General features: G+C 39.0%; 3 protein-coding genes and 1 long non-coding RNA gene across 4 annotated transcripts; 2 read left to right on the plus strand and 2 right to left on the minus strand.

Annotated features, from left to right (window-relative positions):
• The first annotated feature begins 280 nt into the window (after positions 1 to 280).
• On the plus strand, positions 281 to 2,450 carry LOC130664128 (ras-related protein RabX-like). The gene is made up of 4 exons (XM_057463897.1): positions 281 to 618; positions 962 to 1,285; positions 1,371 to 1,643; positions 1,732 to 2,450. Exons 2-4 carry the CDS (start codon positions 993 to 995, stop codon positions 1,994 to 1,996), a joined length of 831 nt encoding a protein of 276 aa, XP_057319880.1. The 5' UTR covers positions 281 to 618; positions 962 to 992; the 3' UTR covers positions 1,997 to 2,450.
• A 51-nt stretch (positions 2,451 to 2,501) lies between these two features.
• LOC130664126 (fatty acid synthase-like) lies at positions 2,502 to 10,447 on the minus strand. The gene is made up of 8 exons (XM_057463895.1): positions 10,185 to 10,447; positions 9,862 to 10,112; positions 9,541 to 9,772; positions 8,754 to 9,466; positions 7,169 to 8,696; positions 3,823 to 7,085; positions 3,512 to 3,766; positions 2,502 to 3,440 (listed from the first exon to the last, which is right to left on the minus strand). The coding sequence occupies exons 1-8, from the start codon at positions 10,378 to 10,380 to the stop codon at positions 3,015 to 3,017; spliced, it is 6,864 nt and encodes a 2,287-aa protein (XP_057319878.1). The 5' UTR covers positions 10,381 to 10,447; the 3' UTR covers positions 2,502 to 3,014.
• LOC130664129 (uncharacterized) lies at positions 10,237 to 12,104 on the plus strand. The gene is made up of 2 exons (XR_008989308.1): positions 10,237 to 10,365; positions 10,438 to 12,104. It is a non-coding gene; the product is annotated as an uncharacterized LOC130664129 (long non-coding RNA).
• LOC130664125 (fatty acid synthase) lies at positions 11,955 to 19,941 on the minus strand. The gene is made up of 8 exons (XM_057463894.1): positions 19,547 to 19,941; positions 19,234 to 19,484; positions 18,920 to 19,151; positions 18,125 to 18,837; positions 16,170 to 18,066; positions 12,813 to 16,084; positions 12,484 to 12,738; positions 11,955 to 12,392 (listed from the first exon to the last, which is right to left on the minus strand). Exons 1-8 carry the CDS (start codon positions 19,740 to 19,742, stop codon positions 11,955 to 11,957), a joined length of 7,254 nt encoding a protein of 2,417 aa, XP_057319877.1. The 5' UTR covers positions 19,743 to 19,941.
• Between the last annotated feature and the right edge of the window lie 131 nt (positions 19,942 to 20,072).

Genomic DNA, 20,072 nt, shown 5'->3' on the forward strand with positions numbered 1-20,072 from the left:
TTTTTATTGTATTTTTTTGAAATTGATTTGTTGAAATACGAAAATTCAAAAATTTTTATATGGCTGCTAACTTCAGTATCATAATAAATTAAACTGCCCAAAAAATTTGATTACGATAATTATTGAATTAATTTTAAATATTAATGATAAATTTTGAAATTTTGATTCAAAAAAAAGTTCAAAGGAAATAAATCTCCTAGATCTTTTTAGGAACTTAAAATTTGTCCCTAATTCCCTAAATCTTCCGCACATGCGCAGTAATCTAATGGCTGTCATAAAATAAACACAACACTTCTGTAAACTTAATTCGTGTTCGTGTATCGTGGATTTATGACTGTGTGCCTGCGATCTGTCCAAATAAAACAAAAAAAAAGAAACATTACGAGTGAAAGTTTGGAAATAAACCCAATTATTCATCAGCGCTCTTCCTAATTTGTCTTAAAATAACATCAATTACAACCATCATTACTAGTAATATTATTACTTGACATTTGTACTATCAAGTAGAATAATACTGAAGTCTTTCAAGAAGTTTCCAGAAAATACGAGAAGTTTTTTTACTTTCCAGACTTCAACATACTGGTGGCAAAAAAAAATTTTTAAACTTTTGGAAGTCAGGTAAATTATTTTACTGTTTAATTAACGTAATTGCTCAATTATTTACTTACTGTTATTATTATTATTATTATTATTATTATTGTAAAACAATTGATCATTCAATATGTCCCAACATAAATAATTTACCGGGGGGTTAGCGTCCATTACTTAAATTTATTTTTAAATTTGAGTAAAAAAAATTAATTGAATAAAAAATTAAAAAGTTATTAATTACAATATTTATTATTTGATATAAATAACAAAAGTAAGTCGAAGGTTATGGAGGTTTCTGATGAATTCATAATCAAAATTGATACTCTTGGAGAAATTGATTTTGATAATTTTACTTTTTGTTTATTTCTAGATATTTATAAATTAAAATTTCTATAATCAAGATGACAATGCCGACACAATTTCAAATGATTCATCCACCAGCTCAGAATCAAATGCCCGGACCTCATATGCACACACCCCCATCAATATTCGAGCACATGATGGGTCAGCAGAACCCACCTCATGAGCCGGGGGCTTGGTCACAGATGCCCCAGATACCTCCGATGTACATGCCCTGGAGTATTCCCAGCATGCAGCAGTCGCAGATGATGAGATTCACTGGAGAAAAAGATTCATTTGCTCCTGCCAGTGTTCACCAGAAGAGAAAACTTGATATTCCTGACGTTCCTGATACGTGAGTACTTCTTTAATACTTTACTATTTATTGTCTAGATAATTATAGATCAATAATAATAATGAAAATAATAATTATCAAACAGAAGACCGACAAAACAATTCATATCGGAAGAAAAAATGGCAGCGCACTTTAAAAATATGCGTATAAGTTCAAGCTACAATCCAACACCGTCGTGTTCAACCTCAGCAGACTACAGTGCTCAGCCATCAACCAGCAGCCAAGTGGATTTGAATGTAGAAACAAATCCATTGAATGTAGAAAATGGTGAAAATTTGCATCCCAGACTGGTAATATCAGAGGAGCTTAAAAGAATTCAACAAGAGCCACTAATTCCTGCATCCCTGCTCTCAAAATTGTAAGACCCATAATTATTTATTGAGCAGTAATTGTAATGGTGTAATTTATCTACACGCAGAGGAATTGAAACAGATTTTCTGTTACAGGGAGCGGCCTTCCATGGCTCTAGTCCTCTGGGAACCCCCGAGCAAACATCTCAGATCGTTCATCGCTCAAGCTGGAATACAACTGCCGTCTACTTCTAGAAATAACGAGGAAGATAACAACAACAACAACAACAATAACAGTAATAACAATAACAATAATAATTACAATAATCTTAATCTTAATAATAACAACAGTCAGTTGGTGGCAAATTTGAATGAATCATTGGAGCCAAGTAGTCTGGAACTAGAACCCATGGATCTTTAAATTATCAGCAGCTTTTTTTTATTATTAAAATGATTAAAATGTTTAAACGCGTTATTTTAATTACTTGTATCAAGTTTATTATATTACATTGATATAGTTGGTTTCATATTTAGACATTCGAATATCGGCAAGTTTATTTTCATTACGTAATTGTATTATATTGTCATTTAATTATAATTTAATGTCACGTAATTGATAAATAGTTTATAAGCGAGCAATTGATTATTGATAAATATTATAGAAGCGGGAAATTAATAATCAGATTTAAAAACAGACAATTGTACAATTTTGCTGATACAATTTTATTATATCTTAATAAGTCTGAGTATGGATGGTGAGACGTTGAATTTAAACGAGTGTAAAAGTTAGTGATAAAAGCTATGATAAGCTGTTAGATTTTAGATAGATTAGATTTTTTTTACGTTCATTTAATGAGTGGGAATATATTAAAAGTTTGAATTTATGTATATACAATAAATGTTTTTTCATTCACAATATAACTAAATAAAAAATATATATACATATATGTATATATATATATATATTAAAAATTTAGCGAGTTTTATAATTAATTTGTGAGAGGATGAATGATAACTCAGTGGACGCTCTCTGACTTTGACAACAAGGCTTTAAATTTCTGGAACCAGCTACAGATTATTCGGTCTTAGGCAAATACTTCTACTTGAATGCAGGATTTTTTTCCATTTGAAAAAAAAGTATGCGTAGTAAAAAGTATTTTAGCTACAAATAAACTGATGTAGATCTACTTCACTATGCATTTAAGGGTCTAGTGTAAAAGTTAGAGAGATTTCACTGTAAAATTTTCCCAGCAAGAGAGTGTACCTCGGGTGTTTCGGTTTTTACTCCCTCTGGATGTTCTGTGGACTAAATTCTCCCCACTTTTACTTGTGCATGCACAGTTTTGGATGATCGGTAATGGGAGCGATTTGGGAAGTTCATTCTCTCTCTGGGACAAGTTTATAGAACAATAATTGTTTAATGAGACATTAATATTAAATTAAGCTTTACAGGTTTGCAGTTTTGTGATTGGAGTAACAATAACATTTTCCGTAGGTATAGGGTCAGTATTTTCAACCGGGTCATCATTGAGTATTGACGCTATTTTAGTATCGCTTAGTATTGTCACATGATTGCCTTCGATGGTGTGTACTTGGACTTTATCGTCAGTGATGCTACTGAGGCCGTAATCTTCGTCGTCGAATTTAAAAGCCGGCATTGAAGGTTTCAGCAGTACGATGGACGACCGCAGAGGCGGTAGTTTTTTATTATCGTAATTCTGTAGGGCTATGAAACGATTGAGAACTGCTGTGAGAGTACTACTCAGATGATCACGAGATACAGGCAATGCTTCAATTGGCAATTGATTGAGAACAGTGTCTAGTTTTGATTTCCAAGAACTGCATTTTTGTAATGAAGTAGAGAACTGAAAGGAATAATTTGTTAAGGATTTTGTAGCAATCAATTAATAAAATAATTATTGAATATGGTTATTACTTCTTCACTTAGTGCGGGTACGATCATCTCTGCGATGCCCACAAGAATATTGTACTGCAATTCTTCATCGTTTGATGACGGGAACATTTGATCTTTGAAAGCTTTTGTGAAGTCGGGAGACCCGTCGATGAGTATTAATTTACCGTTGAGACCTTGAGCTTCTAACTTTCTTACTAGTTCGATAGCTACCAGAGCTCCGAATGAATATCCGATGATCACGAAATCTTTTCGGTCTCCATTTCTTTTGAGGAAGTGCTGGAAATAATTTTATTAGAATTTTTATAGATTGACATTATGAAGTAATGACTTACTGGTAATAATTGATTTGCCATATCGAAAACTGATAAGTATTCGGTAATGTTGTTGTCTAATTGCAAACAGGTTGCTGGTGATTTGATTTTGCTGGCGAGGTTTAAGAATACGGATGCACGGCCTTCGATACCCGGAATGAGGAATACTTCGTTTCGATCGGCTTGGTCGTGAGTTTTTAATTTCACGCAGACTTCCGAGTGTTCTTCTACTTCTCCCATTACTTGGATGTATAGTTTTAATCCTGTAAGTACTTCAGCATCGGCGTTTGATTGATTGGTTGTTTTCTTTCCGTAATCTTTCGAGCTCATCTCTAACAATTTTGCGAAGTTAAGTCCTCGAATGTCTTGAGCGGTGAGGAAAATCTCAAACTCACGTTCTAACGACTGTTTTATTTCAACGGCCATCATTGAGTCCATGCCGAGCTCGGCTAGAGATGTGTGATGACTGATAGTTTTTAAGTCTTTTAGGCCCATAATATTGAGTACTGTATCAATGACATTGAGTGATCCAGCTCCGCCTGCTCGTTTCTCAGCCACAACCATACTAGAAACTATTGGATTGCTTTGTGTGAGGAAATAGTTCAGTTCTTGAAGGCACGATGTTATTTTTTGCTGCAGTGTTCCACCGATTACAAGTTCTTTATTGTCTTCTTGCATATCAGCAACCAGACCGACGTCTCCAACAGCTCCCCATTGGACAGCTAAAGCTGGAAGACCTTGCGCCACTCGTTTCTCGCAGATTCTTTCCATAATAGAATTGGACATGCCGTAGTTTGTTTGTCCGGCATTACCACGGCCACACGAGACTGATGAAAAAACAACAAAGTGTCGGAGATTTGGGCAGAATTTCCTCGATACTTCATCCAAAACTTTAGTACTCCAAGCTTTGACTGCGAAAGATTCTTTGAAAGTATCAGGAGTTTGATTTTCAAACAAACTGTCTTTCAAAATAACGGCGAGATTAAAGATTCCATCAACTGGCGCCAGATTTTCTGCTGCTTTTATAATGTCTTCGCACTCTTGACGATTTGCTGCGTTTTTCCCAGCTATTATTTCAACCTTGACTCCGTAGCTTTTCCATAAACGTACTCGCATACGTTGATAGCCATTTTTCAACCCAGAACGTGAAGTAAGAACAAGATTCTGGGCCCCGCGGAGTACTAGCCAGTCTGCTAACTCTAACCCAAACCCGCCGAGACCGCCGAGAATAATGTAACTACGGTTCTCCAGACAATGATAACGAGGTAGAGCAAGCACAGCAGTGTTCAGTAGATTTTTTTCGTCTATCACTTTGATTAAAACTTTTCCAATATGTTTGCCAGCAGCCATGTATCGGAAAGCAGCTTCCAGGTTGTCTTTAGGGAAAACTGTCCTCACGAGAGGCTTAATAAAGCCGTTATCTAAACCTTTTTGTAAAAGTGTATGCATACATTTCTTTCGCTCACTAGATGCCGTAAAGACGTTATCCAGAAGTATTCCATGGAAGCTGATTCCCTTTTCGAATGCAGCCATAGCAAGATGAGTATCATTTGCCATGTCGAATTTCCCAATTTCTAGGAACCTACCTCCCGTTCCTAGACATCGAACTGACGCCTGAAGTTTCTCATCAGCTAATGAATTGAGGACAATGTCAACACCTCGCCCATTTGTTTTTTCCATTATCATTGTTTCGAAACTAGTGTCACGGGAGTTTCCAATATGATCATCTGGAATTTGTGGGAAATTTTCTCTAATAAATTTACGCTTCTCCGGAGTACCGACTGTCGTGAACACTTCACAGCCTTCGTTGAGAGCCAGTATAATGGCTGCTTGTCCAACACCACCAGTTCCCGAGTGAATTAAAACTTTATCGCCTTTCTTCATTCTACCACTGGGATACAAAGCGTAGTACGATGTTGCGTAGACACAAGGCACGGTAGCAGCTTCTTCAAGAGTCCAACCATCGGGAACGTACCAGGAAAGATCTCGATCGATCACGGCTTTATTGGTGATTGCCCTTGACGGCAATAATCCCATGATTCGTTTCCCAAAACGGTCTATTCCGCTGTATTCAAAACCGAAACAACATTCCTGAAGAGCTCGATCAAAGGCTATAACTTCAGCAGCAAGCTTACCACTGGTTAACATGATATCACGGAAATTAATAGCCGAGTAGACAACATCAATGAGGTCAGGATGAATAAAGTTTGGTCTTATTGGTCCTTCGAGCCAGCGGAGTGAGCTCATGTCTCCTCGAACCATTTGGTTGCCCCAGGCGTGATGAACAGGACGAGGAACTGGGGCTGGCAGGTGAAGATGGCGATAAGAACCCCAAGTCTTGTTGGGTCGAAGAACGTTCAAACCGAGATCCAGCTTGAGTTGGTCCGCATAAAGTGGCAAGGACAAAGAAAAGTCTGGTGCTTTTTCGTCTTGGATTAGAACTCCCCGAATCATTTCACCTCCAGGTTCCTGACGTAAACAGTTGACTAGTCCCAGAAGCCCGCTCTCGAAATTTTTTTCACTAACTAGAATAATGCGATCGTTACCACTACTGTTGTCTTCTTTTTCTGCTTTTAGTATGGAATTTAATTCGTCTATCCATTCAAATGACTCATTTTTTACAATGACAACGACTGGCTTTTTTGGTGGTTTGTCTCGTTTTCGCAAGAGTAAGCATTCTGAATCATCAACGATTTTTTCCAATAAAATGTCTAGATTGTACTTTTTCGCTGCTTCAGAAAGATCTCTAATATTTCTGCGCTCTAGAGTCAGTACAAACCCGCCGTTCTTGAGAGCAGGTAGTAGTTGAGAAAGCGATTCACTATTTGTTAAAAGACTACGACCGGCCAGCAGCGTAGCATTGGTTTCTGGTGTCAGCTTCTTAGCTTCGGTTATTTTGACATTCGCCGGCTGATTTTCTTCGTCGAAGGGATTTTCTGTAGTAAGAATATTCAAATCTGCTTGAATAAGAGGTATGTCACCAAGAACTTCTTGGATAATCGGAGTAAATAAATCTTCAACAGGATATTTTTCATCAGCTTCCAAATTCTCTAGAGTCTTAACTTTAACTCCCATGTTATTTTCCAAGGCTATATGAGTTGCCAGACGTACGACTTCTTTTAACGAAATAAGAGCGCGATCTCGATGAGCTACGAATTGGTAATACTCAAGAACAGGTTCACCAGCAGGTTTTCTACGTCCAATAGCACTAGCTTTTAGCCCTCGGATTTCTACTCCTCCCGCTACGATCAAATCTAATGTCTTGTATCGATAAATTGGAAACTCTAAAGAAAAATAACAATTTACAGATTACATACAATTGTCAGGTAATTATTTAAAAAAAAAATAATAAAATAGTATATCAAACCTTTTACATCATCAGGCATAGCACGGATTTGATTCCAGTGCGTCTTGGTATCAATGACAAGTCTTTGGATGCCAGTAGGAACGAATAGTCCTCGTGAGTCCATTTCAAGTATTTGCATTTGCAGCATATTGTCCATGAACGCGACCCAATTATTTGCCCAAGCTACTTTACCGCGCTGACCGGTCGTCGATGCACTTTTAATTCCCTGGAAAAGACCACTGTACTGGTAACCACGGAGTCGGAGTTCTTTGTAGACATCTCTGCTGGACATTTCTTCTTCTTCGTGATTTTGAGGTACCGGGGGATTCATTTTTTCTAGAGATGGGTTGGTAGTATAATGCACGTATCCAGTGACGACAGCAACATCTCCTTCGACTACTTCAAATTTTCCTGTACCCTTCTGAATCAGCAAGGTAAATTCTATGGTACCTTCTTTGGGAATAGTCGTAGCTCGGAGAAATTTGACGTCATCAAAGATTACGGAGACTTGGGTGTACATGTCGCCTTTCATCAAGCCGATACTTTCCCAAATAAGTACAAGGTAGCCGGTGGCGGGAAAGAGGTTTCTTCCATCGATCACGTGACCCGACATGAACTCAAAAATTTCGTCGCGTAGATTCACCTCAACCAGCCGCTCTCCTGAACTTATTCTTTGCTGCGCTTTGTATGATATAATGTACCAGTCTTCAGAATGCTCCCATTTTATTAGCGGAGAGATCATAGGAGTTCCACGAGACACTGGATACTGAACCTCAGGATAGAGATTGGAAATTTGCGGCTGGAAACCAATGCCGTGAAGTTTGCCGATCGCTTGGAGAAAGACCTCAATATTGGCCCTCTGGCTACGTTCAGTCAAGGCAATATTGATAACGCTAGGGCTAAGAGATGTTCTGAAGATATCTTGTAGAAGTGGATGAGGCGCGATTTCGATTGTCACAGCATTCTTTGGGATTAGATCTGCAGTTTTTTTGAATAGTACAGTATTCAATAGATTACCTGTTTCCGCAGAACTTGGATTTTGTGAGTAAGCTTCCAAAATAGTTTGCTCGGCAGTCAAACTGCCGTCAGCGTATGCGCAACCGAGTTCTCCGACAGAGTGTCCTATTATACGGTCAGGAACGATGCCCAGCGATGTGAGAAGATCAACGAGACCTATTTGGACAGCAGCGATTCCAACAAAGGAATTCAAAATATTGTCAAAGGTTGATTTATTTGGGTTCGTCAAGATGTCGTAAATATCAACACCTCGGGGTTTCAATACGGCGTCGCATTTTTTTACGGCTTGAGCAAAAATAGGGAACCGTAGGAGGGCAGTACCCATACCCGGCCACTGCGACCCTATGCCAGAGAAGACAAACCAAATAGGTCTCTTGGCACCTGGGTAGTGCTCAATATCTCTGATCCGGTTTTCCTGAGTGGTATGTTTACTTAAGATAGTGTAGCCTCTGTATAAATGTCCAGGAATATCTTCTGAATGAATATCTTGAAGCAGCCGTACGTATTCAACGTCAAGTGGTCTGCTTTCCACCTAAAAAAAAATAATATTTAAACACTGCGTCAATGAATAAAAAGTTGATCCACTTACATCGTGAAGCAGAGCTTCAACAGCTGCTTCAGTTCGACCAGAAACCACAACCAGCCTCGGCAAATTATCATTCGGAGCACCTCCATTGATCTTATCAATAGGATTGGACTTGAGTAAAATATGAGCGTTGGCTCCTCCAAAGCCAAATGAATTCACAGCTGCATATCCGCCTTCCCAAGGCGTCGGCTCCGCGATAACTTTTACCCGGCCTTCTTCGAGTGCCTTTACTCCTTCACGAGGGCGATTGAAGTGAAGATTAGGTGGTATGATACCTGATTCATTAGCAATCACAACTTTGGCAATAGAACACATTCCACTCGCAGGTTCGGCATGGCCTAAATTAGACTTAATTGCTCCGATCATCAATGGCTTTTTGCGTCCAGAACAAAAAACACTATCGATAGCATTAAGTTCTTCTGGATCACCTACTGCAGTACCAGTTGCATGAGCTTCAACGTAATTGACAATACTCGGCGGGATTTTACACTCCTCGTAAAATTCTTTCAGCAGCACACCCTGCATAAGACTAGATGGAAAAGTGATGCCTTGCTCTTTGAACCCATCGCAGTTGGTTTTGCCATGAACGACCGTAGCGTAAATACGTTTTGCGTTTTTTGCCTTCTGTAGGAAAACTACACTGACCGTTTCACTCCGAGCGTAGCCGTTAGCGTCATTATCAAAAGACTTGCAGGAGCCATCAGGAGACAGGACACCTTGTGATTGATAATAGATAATTTTAATATTTAATTTTTTTTATTGTTTGTAGTTAAATAACAAAGTGTCTTACCAAGTCGACTGAATAGCATCGATAAATAGGGATGAAGACACAGATTCGCACCTCCAACGAGTGCAGCGTCACATCTTCCATCGCGAATAGCTCTGTAAGCATGTTCCATAGCAAAGAGACTTGAACTGCAAGCAGTATCAACGTTGTAACTCGGACCTGTTATTCCTAGCCAGTGAGAAACCCGATTAGCCAGCATAGCTTTACTGCATCCAAGAACTCCGTATCCCTTGACCTGACAATCATTCATTTTACATCATTAATACCTCAGTCATTACCAATAACTCATCAGTCATAAAATTAGCGACATTGACAAATAATTACATCATAATTTCCATAGATCCACGTTTTTTCCGACTCTGAATAGCAAACGCTGAAAAACACACCAGTTTTAGTGCCTCTCAAATGCTTAGGATTAACACCAGCATCAATGATAGCTTCAAAAGAATGTTCCATCAGCATCCTGGCCATCGGGTCCATGCTGTGGGCCTCCATGAAATTAATACCAAAAAAGTCTGCGTCAAATTTTTCCAGGTTATTTATTTTTCCAAACCGTGGAGGAAGCTCAGGATGATCTGAAAGTTAAGTGGTTTGAATATATATTTTTGATAATTTTTTTCTAACATGATACCAAAGTATAGTCTCACCCAAGTTCCAACGACGATCATCATTAGTAATGAGATCAACTTTATTGAACAGATTCTCTTGAAAATGTCTCATATTATCCGAGTCTGGAAATCTTCCAGCGATGCCAGAGATGACGATTTCCTCGCCAGGATCCATTATGCTCTGAGTGCAAGGATTGAAGCTCACAGAGCTTTTTACCAGGTTTTTAGTCTTCATTATGTCTTTCTATATATAAATTGTCCACAGAAGATAACTTATTTTCACCATTAACAGAAACACGATATAAAAAAAAATAATTCGATGATCATTTCCTATAAAGTCTATAATAATCCTTGTCAGCGTTGCACAGCGGGCAGGTAACTAGGATCAACGATCAATGATGAAGAGTATAGTCTTGATCAGGTTTTTATAATGTAGCTAAAGTTACTCATCCCACGTGCTAACAGGTCAACAAAATGCCATTGAATTCTGATAAATTTAACTATTAAAAAAAAATCATTGAATTTACAAGTCACCTTTGAGTTTATATATTTAATTAATAAACATTTAAGCTGTGAAAACATTACCTGAATTCATCCATTTAAATCTATTAAACAAATTTAACCATTTAGAACAATACTCATTAATTATCATCTACTATATGCGGGTATTTTTCAAAGCTAATTTAATTATGCCCAAAAAACACTTTTTATGAATATTCAAATTTTGAAATTCGGTGTCAAGAGTTAGCGGATATTACGCCTATCATGAGTCATCAACATGGGCTTCAATTAATTATTTATTTCTTCATAATTTTTAAATATTTTACTACTTTATTGTTGTCTTTACATAAATTAATAATTACCATCAACGTCAAAAAGTAACTGCTGATCCTGTTTTTCATACAAAATTATAGATTCCATCAGAGACAGTCAAAAAATTTGAAAATCCAAAAGTCTAGATCTCAAATGGTCATGTTAGATTTTTTAAAAATAATTTTAGTTTATTTAAATTCAATTATAGATCTCGTTTACTTTAACTAAACATGCGGTCACGGAATCAAGGCAGTTTGCAATAAAATAAGAGGATAATTTTTTTGATTTTATTTTGAAAGAACATGTACATATTTTGATACAAATTTTGACATTTCTTTGAAATAAATTTTGTTAAAAAATTACATTAATAACGAAAAAGAATAATTTGAAAACCTTTTACTCAAATTTAAAAATTATTCATCAGTTTTTGACATTCATATGCTTGCGGTGAAGAAGAAATCACAGTAGAGAAGAAATCACTTTTAATTTAGAAGTTTTTAAATAAAAAATAGAAATTTTGAATTTTTTTCCACGCCCTTATGGATTCTGCAGTTGAAAATTTCAGAACTTGTATTTCTTAAATATATACATCAAATTACTTTTTTTTTTACGTATATTATTATTAATAATAATTATATTGGCACTCTTATAAATTAATGTCTTACAATTAAAAATAAGTACAGTTGGGTAAAAAATAAAAAAAGTTTTTTATATCTTCATATAATTTTATTAAATCAATAAACATTTTTGTGGATATTATAAGTGGAATTAAATTTTTATTCAGTAGATTAATTGGTAAATGGGTTACAAAAATTCGAACTAATGTATATACAATAAATGTGTCTTCATTCAAAATCAATGTAACATGATATTGTAATTATTACTCCGCATTGCATCAATTAATGTTAGAAAAAAAAACAATTTCATTTAAAAATAAGAGTATTAAGTAAATTATAAAATAAATTTGTGAAAGTATGAATTATTAACTAAATTAAATTAAGCTCTACTGTAGTGTGGATCTGAAATTGGAGCTAGAATTTTACCATCTTCCATAATTCTAGCTTTGAATGCGTCTGCGTCTTCAAGCGGTTCGCCATTTATTGCAGTCGCTATTTTAGCTTCGTCTAATATCGTCACATGATTCCCGTCAATAACGTGTACTTCAACTTTCTCGCGAGTAATACTACTGAGGCCGTAATCCCCACTGACGGATTTAAGCGTCGGCATTGACGGTTTTAGAAGTATAATAGACGACCGCAGAGGTGGTAAATTTGAGGTATCATAATTCTGCAGGGCAATCAAGCGATTGTAAACTGACGCACATATATTACGCTGATTCTCACGAGATATTGACAATGACTCCGTTGGTACCCGGGCCATGAACGCATCAAGCTTTGACTTGAAGCTATCGCATTTTTGTAACTCCATGAAAAGCTGAAACATAAATTTTTTAAAATTATAGTTTTATTGAAGACGATGGGAAGAAATTTTATTTGATTTAGACAGAATGTTATTAATTTATCACCTCTCCACTCAGTGACGGCGCAATCAGATCTATAATGCCGACGAGAACATTCGTTGCTAGTTCTTCATCGCTGGATGCCGACAATTGCTGGTCTTTGATGGCTTTCATGAGATCAGGTGAGCCGTCAATTAGTACTAGTCTACCAGTTAAGCCTTGAGCTTCTAATTTTCTGGCTAGTTCGATAGCCACGAGAGATCCGAATGAATATCCTGCGATTACGAAATCCCTACGACCTTCATTTCGTTTCAGGAGGTGCTAAAAAAATTTTTAATGAGTTGTCTACAATTATTTTTATTTTTATGGATTGAGATTATTAATTAACAACTTACGGGTAATAATTGGTTGGCCATATCGAAAATTGACAAGTATTCGGTATTAGTGTTGTCTAACTGCAAACAGGTTGCTGGTGATCTAATTTTGCTGGCGAGGTTGAAGAATACGGATCCACAACCTTCAATACCTGGTATGAGGAATACTTCGTGTCTGCCGGCTTCTTCCTTAGTCTGTAATTTCATACAAATCTCGGAAAACTCATTTTCCTCGCCGAGTAATCGGACGAACAATTTCATTCCTGTGAGTGTTTCTGTATCGCTATTAGTTGATCGATTCATTGATTTCTTTTCGAGATCTTTCGAGTTCATCTCCAACAATTTGGCGAAATTAAGTCCACGAATGTCTTGAGCTGTGAGGTAAATTTCAAACTCGCGTTCTAACGACTGTTTTATTTCAACGGCCATCATTGAGTCCATGCCGAGCTCGGCTAGAGATGTGTGATGACTGACAGTTTTCAAATCTTTTACGCCCATGATATTGAGTACTGTATCAACGATATTAAGTGATCCAGCTCCGCCTGCTCGTTTCTCAGCCACAACCATACTAGAAACTATTGGATTGTTTTGGGTGAGGAAATAGTTCAGTTCTTGAAGACACGACGTTATTTTTTGCTGCAGTGTTCCACCGATTACAAGTTCTTTATTGTCTTCTTGCATATCAGCAACCAGACCGACATCTCCAACAGCTCCCCATTGGACAGCCAAAGCTGGAAGACCTTGCGCCACTCGTTTCTCGCAGATTCTTTCCATAATAGAATTGGACATGCCGTAGTTTGTTTGTCCGGCATTACCACGTCCACACGAGACTGATGAAAAAACAACAAAGTGTCGGAGATTTGGGCAGAATTTCCTCGATACTTCATCCAAAACTTTCGTACTCCAAGCTTTGGCTGTGAAAGATTCTATGAAAGTTTCAGGGGTTTGATTCTCAATCAAACCGTCTTTCAAAACAACGGCGAGATTAAATATTCCATCAACTGGCGCCAGATTTTCTGCTGCTTTTATAATGTCTTCGCAATCTTGATGATTTGCGGCGTTTTTCCCAGCTATTATTTCAACCTTGACTCCGTAGCTTTTCCATAAACGTACTCGCATACGTTGATAGCCATTTTTCAACCCTGAACGTGAAGTAAGAACAAGATAGTGGGCACCGCGGAGTATTAGCCAGTCTGCTAACTCTAAACCAAACCCGCCGAGACCGCCGAGAATAATGTAACTACGGTTCTGCAGACAATTATAACGAGGTAAAGCTGGTATGTTTGTATTTTGAAGGTTTTTTTCGTCTATTACTTTGATTAAAACTTTTCCAATATGTTTGCCAGCAGCCATGTATCGATATGCAGCTTCAACACTTTCTTTCGGGAAAACGGTTCGTACGAGAGGCTTTATAACGCCACTATCTAATCCTTTCTGCAAGATATTTTTTAAAGCAATTTTTTTTTCGGTTTCAGCGTCAAAGAGAAGGTCTAAAAGTATTCCGTGGAAACTGATCTCTTTAAGAAATGCGGCCATACCAATATGACTGTCATTGACCATGTCAAATTTCCCGATTTCTAGGAACCGACCTCCACTTCCTAGACATCGAAGTGACGCCTGAAGTTTCTCATCAGCCAAGGAATTGAGAACAATATCAACACCTCGCCCATTTGTTTTTTCCAATATCATTGTTTCGAAACTAGTGTCACGCGAGTTTCCAATATGATCATCTGGAATTTGAGGGAAATTGTCTCGAACAAATTTACGCTTTTCCGGAGTACCGACAGTCGTGAAGACTTCACAGCCTTCGTTGAGTGCCAGATTGATAGCTGCTTGTCCAGTACCACCCGATCCTGCGTGAATGAGAACTTTATCACCTTTCTTCATTTTACCGCTTATGTACAATGCGTTGTACACTGTCGCGTAGACACACGGTACTGTAGCAGCTTCTTCAAGAGTCCAACCATCGGGAACGTACCAAGAAAGATGGCGATCGATTACAATCTTATTGGTAAGGGCTCGAGCTGGAACTAATCCCATGACTCGTTTCCCGAAACGATCGATTCCACTGTACTCAAAACCGATACAACATTCTTCAAGGAATCGATTTTTGGCGACCACTTCAGATGCAAGCTTACCACTAGCCACCATTATATCGCGGAAGTTCACTGCTGAGTAAACAACATCAACTAAATCAGGATGACTGAAACCAGGTTGAATTGGTCCTTCGAGCCAGCGGAATGAGCTCATGTCTCCTCTTACGATCTGATTGGCCCAGGCCTGGTGGACAGGACGAGGAACTTGGGCTGGCAAGTGAAGATGGCGATAAGAACCCCAAGTCTTGTTGGGTCGAAGAACATTAAGGGCGAGATCTAGCTTGAGTTGATCCGCATACAGTGCCGATGTGAGAGAGAAGTCTGGCGCTTTTTCATCTTGAACCAGTACCCCTCTTATCACTTCACCACCTGGCTCTTTACGTAGACAGTTGACTAATCCCAGAAGCCCGCTCTCGAAACTCTTTTCGCTCACCAAAATGACGCGGCTGTTGCCACTGAATTCCCGTTCTTTTTCTTTTCCGAGAACAGACTTCAGTTCATCGACCCAAGCGAACGAATCGTTGTCGACTCTCACAACTACTGACTTCTTCGGTAGCTTGTCCCGTTTCCTCAAAAGTATACATAGCGAATTATTGACGAGCTTCTCAAGAATAATATCAAGATTGTGTTTCTTAGCTGCGACAGATAAATCGTTTGTATTTCTTGACTCAAGAGTTAGTACAAACCCTCCATCTTTAAGAGCAAACAGCAGTTGTGAGAGCGATCCGCTCTTCTCTTTTGTTAAAAGACCACGACCGGTCAGAATCATAGCATTGGTGTCTGGAGGCAGCTTCTTAGCTTCAGTTACGTTGATATTCGCCGGTAGCTTGTCCTCTTCGAAGGGGTTCCCGTAAGCGAGAATATTCAAATCTGCTTGAATAAGAGGAATGTCACCAAGAACTTCTTGGACAATAGGAGTAAATAAATCTTCAACTGGGTACTTTTCATCGGCTTCCAAATTCTCTAGAGTCTTAACTTTAACTCCCAGGTAATTTTCTAAAGCCAAGTGAATCGCTAGACGCACAGCTTCCTGCAAAGAAATTTCTGCCTGATCTCGATGAGCGACAAATCGATAAGACTCGAGAACAGGCTCACCAGCAGGTTTTCTTCGTCCAATAGCACTGGCTTTTAGCCCTCGGATTTCTACTCCTCCTGCTACGATCAAATCTAATGTCTTGTATCGATAAATTGGAAACTCTAAAGGAAAAATAACAATTTACAGATTACAAACAATTGTCAGGTAATTATTTAAAAAAAAAAATAATAAAATAGTATATCAAACCTTTGACATCATCAGGCATAGCACGGATTTGATTCAAGTGCGTCTTGGTATCAATGACAAGTCTTTGGATGCCAGTAGGAACGAATAGTCCTCGTGAGTCCATTTCAAGTATTTGCATTTGCAGCATATTGTCCATGAACGCGACCCAATTATTTGCCCAAGCTATTTTGCCGGTCTGACCGGTTATCGATGCACTTTTAATTCCCCGGAAAAGACCACTGTACTGGTATCCACGGAGTCGGAGTTCTTTGTAGACATCTTTGCTGGACATTTCTTCTTCTTCGTGTTCTTCAGGCTCCGGTGGATTCATCTTAGCTAGTGATGGCTTGGTAGTGTAATGCACGTATCCAGTGACGACAGCAACACCTCCCTCGACTACTTCAAATCTACCTGTACCTTTCTGAACCATCAAAGTTACTTCTACAATACCTTCTTTGGGAATAGTTGTAGCCCGAAGGAACTTGACGTCATCAAAGACTACAGACACTTCGGTGTACAATTCGCCTTTCATCATACCAATAGTTTCCCAAACAAGTGCAAGGTATCCAGTGGCGGGAAAGAGGTTTCTTCCGTCGATCACGTGGCCTGACATGTACTCATAGTCCTCGTCGCTCAACGTTACTTCAACAGTTCGCTCTCCTGAAGTTATTTTTTCCTGCATTCTGTATGACGTGACGTACCAGTCGTCCGAGTGCTCCCATTTTATCAGGGGAGAGATCATAGGAGTTCCACGAGACACTGGATACTGGACCTCAGGATAGATATTAGCGATTTGTGGCTGATACCCAACGTCATAGACTTTGCCGATTGCTTGAAGGAAAACTTCAACGTTATCTTTGTGCCCACGTTGAGTCAGAGGGATGTTGGTGACACTGGGACTGAGAGATCGTCGTAGGATGGCTTGAAGTAGTCCGTGAGGCGCGATTTCAATTGTCACAGCGTCTTTGGGAATCAAGACTGCAGTTTCTTCAAACAAGACAGCATTCAAGAGATTGTTGGTATGATACTCTGCTGATGACAGCCGAGCTTGAGGTGTAGTCCATTGGCTGCGCGGCACTGAGGTACTCAACCACTTGGGACTTCTTGGTTTAGGGTCGGGAATCACTTCCTTCAAGTATTTCATTAGTTTTGGTCCAGCTTCGGCGATGTAACGGCTGTGATAAGCGATATTACTGCAAGGAACCTCTCGGGCAAAGATTTTGTTCGATTGGAGCTTAGCTACAAAGGCCTTCATAGATTCTGCGGGTCCACTTATAGTTGAACTTTCAGGGCCGTTGTGACAGGCAACTTCGATGTCAGGTGGGCAGAGATCTTTGATGTCTTCGTAGCCCAATCCTACAGCGGCCATAGATCCGAAGATAGTCTTGGTCTCAATAGAAGCCAGACCACGTGAGTAAGCTGCCAGAACCATTTGCTCGGCGGTGAAGCAGCCGTCAGCGTAAGCGCAACCGAGTTCTCCGACAGAGTGACCGATTATACGGTCAGGAACGATGTCCAGTGATGTGAGAAGATCAACGAGACCTATCTGAACAGCAGCGATTCCAACAAAGGAATTCAAAATATTGTCGAAGGTTGATTTATTTGGGTTCGTCAAGATGTCGTAAATATCAACACCACGGGGTTTCAATACGGCGTCACATTTTTTTACGGCTTGAGCAAAAATAGGGAACCGTAGAAGGGCAGTACCCATACCCGGCCACTGCGACCCCATGCCAGAGAAGACAAACCAAATAGGTCTCTTAGCACCTGGGTAGTGCTCAATATCTCTGATTCGGTTTTCCTGAGTGGTATGTTTACTTAAGATGGTGTAGCCTCTGTATAAATGTCCAGGAATATCTTCTGAATGAATATCTTGAAGCAGCCGTACGTATTCAACGTCAAGTGGTCTGCTTTCCACCTAAAAAAAAAATAATATTTAAACACTGCGTCAATGAATAAAAAGTTGATCCACTTACATCGTGAAGCAGAGCTTCAACAGCTGCTTCAGTTCGACCAGAAACCACAACCAGCCTCGGCAAATCATCACTCGGAGCACCTCCATTGATCTTATCAATAGGATTGGACTTGAGTAAAATATGAGCGTTGGCTCCTCCGAAGCCGAAAGAACTCACACCTACGTATCCGCCTTCCCAAGGCGTCGGCTCCGTAATAACTTTGACCCGGCCTTCTTCAAGTGCCTTTACTCCTTCACGAGGTCTCTTGTAATGAAGATTAGGCGGTATGATACCTGATTCATTAGCAATCACAACTTTGGCAATAGAACACATTCCACTTGCAGGTTCGGCATGACCCAAATTAGACTTAATTGATCCAATCCTCAGCGGCTCTTTGCGCCCAGGACAGAAAACAGTATCAATAGCATTGACTTCTTCCGGATCACCGACTTTGGTACCAGTTCCATGAGCTTCGATGTAATTGATGATGCTCGGCGGGATTTTACACTCGTCATAAAATTCTTTAAGAAGCACACTCTGCATAACACTAGACGGAAAAGTGATGCCTTGCTCTTTGAACCCATCGCAGTTGGTTTTGCCATGAATAATCGTCGCGTAAATACGTTTTGCGTCTTTGGCTTTTTGCAGGAAAGCGATACTCACAGTTTCACTCCTAGTGTACCCGTTAGCGTCAGCATCAAACGATTTGCAACGCCCGTCAGCAGACAGGACACCTGTAAGTAGTTGATAAATAATTTAAATTATAATTTTTTTTATTTCACAGGTAGACCTCTCTATCTACCGACGATTTCTTACCAAGACGAGAAAACTGAAGAGAGACATATGGATGAAGGCACAAATTTGCGCCTCCGACAAGCGCAGCATCACACTGTCCATTGCGTATCGCCCTGTACGCGTGTTCCATAGCAAAGAGACTTGAACTACAAGCAGAATCAACAGTATAACTGGGACCTGTTACTCCCAGCCAGTAGGAAAGTCGATTTGCCAGCATAGCTCTACTGCATCCAGTTATTCCAAATCCATTGACCTGGTAACAGTTTGTTTTACTTTAGAATATCATCAACTCATAAATTTTCTAATCCCTGTTACAGGTGAATTTGAAAAGATACCTGAAGCTTTTCGTAAAACCAAGTTTTTTCCGACTCAGAGAAACAAGCGCCAATGAAAACGCCTGTCCTAGTTCCTCTCAAATGCCTTGGATTGACTCCAGCATCAACAATAGCTTCAAACGCATGCTCCATCAACATTCTGCACATGGGATCCATAGTGTGCGCCTGTTTAAAATGAACTCCAAAAAAGAGCGCGTCGAATTTACCCACGTTATTTATTTTTCCCGTACGTTGGGGTATTTCCGGATGATCTGAAAAATAAAGTCAATAAGTTAATTTTTCAAAATAAAAAAATAATATAAAAAATACGCACCCAATTTCCACCGACGATCGTCATCGGTCACGAGATCGACTTTATTGAACAAGTTCTCCTGGAAATGTCTCATATTATTAGACTCCGGGAACCTTCCAGCGATACCGGAAATTACGATTTCTTCACCGGGATCCATCATGCTCTGGGTACAGGGATTGAAGCTCCCCGAGCTTTCCGTCTGGTTTTTATCCTTCATTCTACTTTAGATAAATCAAAAAAATTTCACTTATTTATCTCAACACCCAAATCACAATTAGCAAGAGTTCATCAGCAAAAAAAATAAATAAAATGTCACTTTTTATTTCACATGCATGAGATTTAAATAAAATAGAATTACGTCAATCCCTCCAAAATCACTCGGTAATATTACGCAAACGGAGGGTGACTTATAATGATGGAGAAAAAAGCCGTCCTCGGGTTTTTATAACAGCGGTTCTTCCCACCAAGTGCTGAGGACAGGTCAATAGGATTGTGCGATTAATACTTAATTATTTAAATAAAATTATTTTATTTAAAATTAACCTTT

This window comes from Microplitis mediator, chromosome 2 (genome assembly GCF_029852145.1).
Source record: "Microplitis mediator isolate UGA2020A chromosome 2, iyMicMedi2.1, whole genome shotgun sequence".
Classification (NCBI taxonomy): domain Eukaryota; kingdom Metazoa; phylum Arthropoda; class Insecta; order Hymenoptera; family Braconidae; genus Microplitis; species Microplitis mediator.